Below are 7,005 nucleotides of genomic sequence, written 5' to 3'. Positions count from 1 at the left end.
CCTCATCATCCTTCTGATTCCCTTCTACGTGTTACATAGCGCATCTTCGTATGAAAGCCACCGTACTTTCTTATAAGCTAATGTGAATTAATGACTTCACGGACGAGCCTGGATCGTATTCACGGACAATATCTTAATAAATGTTGCGGAAGACACAAGCAGGCACTTTCAAACGCATGATTATTGTGATTAGTGATATTTAAAAAATTACAGTCATGATTCAAAATCTCAGTTTTTACGCAAATCTTTTTTCCAGACATTTTATACTTTAATACAAACCTAAATAAATGATATTAATTATTTACATTTATGTTTTTTTTTAAGAAATAATTTTGCTACTTATAAATAAATCTCGTAAACAAATCTTATTTGAAGTCAAAATTTTTATTTTTTTATTTGATAGATTATACATACTTTTTTGATTAAATATTATATTAAGATCCCTAGTGATCTCTAGTGACCTTAAAAAGGGTGTGAGGTTTTATATTTGTAAGGCCTTTCTTTAAAAACGGGACTTAAACTACCATTTATTCGAAGTGCAAAATCTCTTTTTTCGCCTAGAAACCAGATATTGTTCCTTGGATGTCAATTTTTATGATTTTTGAAAATATTATCACTTATTTTTTTAAATATGTTAAAATAAAAAACTTTAAAAGCCTTTATTATATTCTGCAATGTTTAAAATGTGTTGAGTAATTTTTGTGATTTTAAAGAATAAAAGTTGTAAATATGGTAATCAATTAAAATGTTGGGGTCATTTTGCCCCTTGAACCAGAATAATCAACATAAAATTCTAAAAGAGGTGTGACTATAGTTAAAATAAAATTTTATGAAACTTTTGTTAAAGCATTTTTTACATTAAAAGAAAAACTCGAATTTTGTTTTAATTAATGTTCAATAAAAATAAATGTTTACATTCCTAAACGCACAAAATATATTTAAATATAACATTTAAATATAACATGAATTCTTTTTTCTTAAAAATAATTATCTAAGTATGAAAAAAAAGAAATTAATTCGTGATGTAGTATAAAATCATATTTATTAACATATAAAAAAATATTAACATACACGCATCCCAATAATCGAACGATATTTACAAAGTAAGATATTAATTACATAAAATAATAATACGCACGTAGCCATTCTAAGGCTATGTGGTTTATTCACACTAAAAAAAGATAAACAAAGAAAGACTTTTCTTGCCTGTGTGTGTAATTTTCATTGTCAGAGATTCAATCTAAAATTAAAAACTAAGCCAAAGCAGTTTATTATATGTATAAACAGTAGAAAGTTACTAAACAGTTGATATAAATATGCAGCATTGATCCCAGATAGCCTTTTAATACTTAGAAGAATCGAATTCTTAATTCTATTGAGCCATCATTTACATTTTATTGTTTAATTGATATAAATACATAGATATATTAAACAGTTTTAAGAAATAGATGGTTTTTTTCTTCTAATAAATAGGTTATAACATTATTTTTCAACAAATAATTGACAAACGTGATATTTTTCTTGGCAATGATTTGCTTTAAAGTTTAATTTAACAAGTCGTGTAATCTCTAGAAAGATTATGGTTATAGATTTATTTGCTAAAGATCAGTTATTAGTACGCATCTTTCTCAGGAGATGTATAGTAAAATGTAGATAATGATATTTTCACATCCGTTATGATAATATCTCGTTGCTCGATATTTCGTTTCTTTGTTACGGACTTTGGTTATCACGCAACTCACAGTCGCGTTGTCGCCAAAATGATCAATTGAAAATTTTCATCATCCACTTTCGTACATATCTCATAGTTGCGATGCTTTCTAACTGTTAGTTAGAGGCTTGCCTCTTCTTCGTGCGGTACACGTTTAGTCGGCCTTCCCTTTTCTCCTCTCGAGAGATATCTGTATCTATCGGCGAGCAATCCATTATCACAAGGCATTATAAAATTCGACCGACTTTCTTGATGCGATTCTCTAACAATTTTCCGAGTTGACCTTTCGATCTTCAGATGTCACGAGCATGCGCAGAAGAAAGATCAAACCGGCCGAACGTGACACTCGACGACGATCTACTTGTAACCGTGATGACCGTCGTCGTGGTGAGACTCGATGGGAACCCAAACTTTCTCCCAGACGGGCTTCCAGATCTTCTTCCAAGCCGGTACCTGCACATCCTTCCAAACCGGAACCCACTTGCTTTTCCATTCATCTTTCCACACCTGTTTCTTCTGCGTGACCCAAATCTGCTTCTTTTGAGGTACCCATACTTGCACCGATTCTTCCTGCCAAATTAGCTTCTTGTCTGACACCCAGATTTGCTTCTTTTCCGTCTTCCAAATTTGTTTCCATTCGGCCTTCCATTCTAATTTCTTGTCGCTTACCCAGATTTGTTTTTTTTCTGTTCTCCAGATCTTTTTCCAAATCGGCTTCCATATTAGTTTCTTCTTCCAGAGATCGTGGCTGGTATACTGCCAACCATGATGATCTTTGCCCACAGGGTGTTCTCCCGGTATACCAATTTTAACCCATTCTGGCACCCAGACTTTCTTCCAATCGGGCACTTGAACTTCTTTCCATACAGGAACTTGGATTTCCTTCCATACGGGTTTCCATACCTTCTTCCAAGCTGGCACTTGGACCTCCTTCCAAGCCGGTACTTGAATCTCCTTCCAAACAGGCTTCTGAACCTTTTTCCAAACAGGTACTTTGATCTCCTTCCACGCAGGTACTTGAATCTCTTTCCAAACCGGCACCTGCACCTTCTTCCACTCCTGCTTCCAGATCATCTTCGATTCTGTTTTCCAAATCTGCTTCCATTCGGGCTTCCACACCAACTTCTTTTTCCACACGCCCTTCGGCCCATGGTCATGCGAGGGAGGTCCATAGGAATCGGAAGGTAATGACGGCGGCCCGTAAGAATCAGAAATCGATCCAAAGCCACCTCCATGACCGCCACCTCCGCCGTAACCGCTGTCACCACCGCCGTGACCGCCACCACCGCCGTAACCGCCGCCACCTCCGCCGTGACCGCCGTAACCGCCGCCATCTCCGCCGTGACCGCCACCACCGCCGTAACCGCCGCCACCACCGCCGTAACCGCCGTCACCTCCGCCGTGACCGCCACCACCGCCATAACCGCCGCCGCCTCCGTGATGATCATCGAATGATCCTCCGATAGAACCGTGATCGTCACCGAAAGATCCGTGACCACCGCCGAAGGATCCTCCACCGTGACCACCGCCGAAGGATCCTCCACCGTGACCGCCGCCGAAGGATCCTCCACCGTGACCGCCCCCGAAGGATCCTCCACCATGATCACCACCGCCTAGATCGTATGATCCACCGTGATCGTTACCGAAGGATCCGTGATCGCCTGATGGTGCCCCGTAGGATGACGAGGGTCCAGATGGTGCGCCATAAGATGACGATGGTGGCGGAGGCGCACCATAAGAATCAGAGGGTGGACCGTAGGAATTTGAAGGTGGCGCACCATAAGAATCAGATGGTCCTACGTCTGGTACTCCGTAGGACGATGCTGGCGGTGCACCATACTGCGAGCTTACGGGAGGCCTACGGGAAGATTTCTTCTGTTAAAATGGCGTCATTTACCGCCATATATAATATTATAATATAATAAAAACTTAAACACTTCTAATTGCATTTAATATTACAGAATTTTGTGTATAAATAGAAATATTTTTAGATAATTAATACATAAAGCTTTAAATGTAAATTTTTTATAATTTATTCATATATTTATTTACTCAATAATTTGTATACTCACTCTCTCTTTGTTCTAATCGGATCTCCAAATGCGGAGATAACAAAGAGGCCGTATAGTATTGTCTGAAAGAATTTTTCTTCATTAGTTTTGTAAATAAATATTTGTAAAAGTAAACAATATTAAGAATCTTCATTTTAGACCGCCATTTATGTGAGAAATACAATCAATACTAGAAAAATGCCTATTATGGTCGAAGGTTGGATCTTCATTGCTTTTTAAAATAATTCAATCTTGAATTACTAATATACACTACATATATGTACTTACATATTTATTGTAAAAGTAATTTAATTAACGTTTAATAACACCAATAATGACAATAGAAACGCTAATAACGACAATCTTTGTATAAAGATGAAGAATCGGAGAAAACATCAAGACTTTCACACAAAAAATTAATGCTTTGTATATATTGCAGTTTTCTTCGCAAAATTAATACAGAGATAAATGAATGATAAACGTACTCGTAAAAGAGCAAAGATACACTAATTGGGATCGACCGTGCGAAAGAAAGGATATCTCGCCGTCGGGGTAATTAGTCTTATTTCTCTTAAGCTCGTCACGATGGTATAATTATCTCATCCTCGCAATCGGTTCACCATCCAGTTTCCCGCCAGTTTTTGTAGTCATTCATAGTGAGTGACGGAAATCCTGTGGACGGATTTCTACGTACTCGTCCATGCTCACGAGCGCGTCTCTCAAAAATGAAAGTGTCCGCCATGTGAACGCGTAGCCGACGTTAAACATCAGCGCGAATTGGGTCGACTACCTATCCTCCCCACCTGTCTTTACATTTCCAGAACGGGCCACCAGGACTGTAAAAACCTGTACCAACGGTTAAATTAAAGGAAAGTGGGCTTCGAGATTCTTCTTTTTTTTTTCCTCGAAGTATTACCCTTAGGCGGTACCTGTCGCGGTATCCTGCGGCAATAATATTTTATATTATGCGGCGAGTATTTTAGGTGTCCCACTTGTCTCCGTCTCTCTCTCTCTCTCTCTCTCTCTCTCTCTCTCTCTCTCTCTCTCTCTTTCTTTTACAAGAATTATTCCGGAACCGTTTGACTATTTATGCATACTTAGATATCCGAAATAGTCTAACTGTACTATGCGTACCACCTTTCATCTACAAATTTCTCAGTCCTCATTTGGAATTGATAAATCTTCCCTCAATATAAAGATACCGATACTTCTTAAATTACTTTAACTGTAAACGTTCGAATACGAGGAACTTAATTATTATAATACACTCGGAAATGCAATTATTATAAAATAAAAGAATTCTTTTTCAAATTAAATTATTAAGCAAAATATGCGAATTGAAAGAAAATCTTAGCTCATGAATTAATTGCGAAGATATCACTTAAATATCGGAAAGTTTGCGACTGATGATGACTTCTCGATATCCTCGCTAGGAAAAGACCGGTTTCCTATGTAAGTCAAAAAATTCGCAAGTGAAAGATGACTCGCTAATAGTAAGTCATAGGATATCTTACATAAAGTCATGATTATTGGAGTAATTGAATATACTTGATGGATATTTGATTCGATATGAAGTAATATCTTAAATAATAGCTGTTGGATAGAATAATTAGATATTAAGTAATAATTCAGATCATATATTGAGATGCTCAAATATTGAATACGATTGGCTCTAAGCATTTAAGTATTTAAACAACTTTTTATTAGAAAGAAATCTCAATCAGTATCCAAGTATTTATTGAAAAATCTATCGCGGCATGAAATGTCGAAATGAAAAAACTGCGAGCTTCTGCTACTTTTTATTTCGTTTGTGCCAGATATTGACGTAACGCGTTTCAGTAGAAATTTTAGTAATTACGCGTTATTGTATACTGATCAAACACCATAGATTCACCTTTTCTCAGATTAACATAACAATAATAATTGTTTTCGATTATCTACATATAATAACCTTGGCTTACTTTCAATTCAATCCGACTTTACACGATCACTTTTATATATACCTATACATTATCTTATTCTGCGTTGACATTGGCATGTGAAATTACATGCTGATTAACACATTTTATCTTTATCGTCTTTATGTAGTCAGTACAAACTATAGCTATGTTTCCGCTTGTCTACGAGAGAAATTGGATAAACATTATCTGTATACCGCTGCTCTAATTAAATACTTGTGTATGTATCTTTAAATAACAAAATAAAAGTAAAGCTAAAATTACAAATTTTAGCTTTACTTTTTAAATATAATTTCAGTGATGAAAATAAAAACGTCATTTTTTAAAAGAACATTATTATTATCATTATATTATTAGAAGAATAAAATTTTGCATGAATTTTGCATGTCCAAGATAAAATATTTCCGAATCTTGTCACATAAGATATTGTAATAAGGCAACGATATATGAAGGAACTTCGAACTAACGAAAGAAATAAATTAAAAAGATGAGAATAGGGCATTCCAGATAGAATATCTCTTATTACATTACATTAACTTGGCTACTCGACTTTGTAACGTTGCATCGGTGATCCTGTTGAATTTCGTGACATTCAACGCAGATCGTATACGGATCGTATAGTCCCAGTGTGCTACTCCTATTTACACAACTTTCCATTCCATGCGGAGTGAAAAGTGACAAGAATGCCCACTTATAGCAATTGCCATTGGAAAATGGCAGTGATTTACCGGCTCGTTTGTAACCATTTACGTTAACTTAGCCGCGCTACTGTCTCGATGGCTTTAAGATCGTCGTATCCAATATGTTTTCTGTACTCTTTCGGCATTGGCATAAAAATAAATTACCACGTGGCATTGTCAGTAAAATCGCTTCCACGAAATGCAGAAAATTTTGCAGTTTTCTACGATAGTGACTCAATACCGCAAATATAGGTGACTTGGGATAGTGCAAGTAACTTGAGACAGCATGTCTTTTCATACTTTTGTTAAATTTCGTGGTATCTATCCGTGAGTCTCTCAAAAAAATTTCTAAAGAAAGTTTAAATTTAAAATTTTTTTCTAGCGACTCATGGATAGACACTACACTAAATTTAACAAAAATACATGCCGTTTCAAATCACCTACATTTACAGTATTAGCTTCACGATGTAACTACTTGTAATGCAACACATCGCTTACTTTTTAATAATTCCAACATATTGTACATGTTCCTCTTAATTATTCCAATGTTAAAGTGTTCAAATAAAAAGCTATTTGAAATATTGTACATTGTTTATACCTAAGTA

At 35.9% G+C, this 7,005-nt stretch overlaps 1 protein-coding gene across 1 annotated transcript in view; it reads right to left on the bottom strand.

The window, feature by feature from the left end:
• Positions 1 to 1,515: 1,515 nt before the first annotated feature.
• The window catches only part of LOC108747397, a 6,275-nt gene continuing 785 nt past the window's right edge, over positions 1,516 to 7,005 (bottom strand). Inside the window, exons 2-3 of the mRNA XM_018484825.1 lie at positions 3,784 to 3,845; positions 1,516 to 3,569 (exon numbers count right to left, since the gene is read on the bottom strand). Coding sequence (XP_018340327.1) covers positions 2,069 to 3,569; positions 3,784 to 3,845 — 1,563 coding nt within the window. The 3' untranslated portion in view covers positions 1,516 to 2,068. The remainder of the gene's footprint in view (positions 3,570 to 3,783; positions 3,846 to 7,005) is intronic.

Source organism: Trachymyrmex septentrionalis, unplaced genomic scaffold (genome assembly GCF_001594115.1).
Source record: "Trachymyrmex septentrionalis isolate Tsep2-gDNA-1 unplaced genomic scaffold, Tsep1.0 scaffold108, whole genome shotgun sequence".
Classification (NCBI taxonomy): Eukaryota; Metazoa; Arthropoda; class Insecta; order Hymenoptera; family Formicidae; genus Trachymyrmex; species Trachymyrmex septentrionalis.
This window is presented reverse-complemented; position numbering and strand designations above follow the sequence as displayed.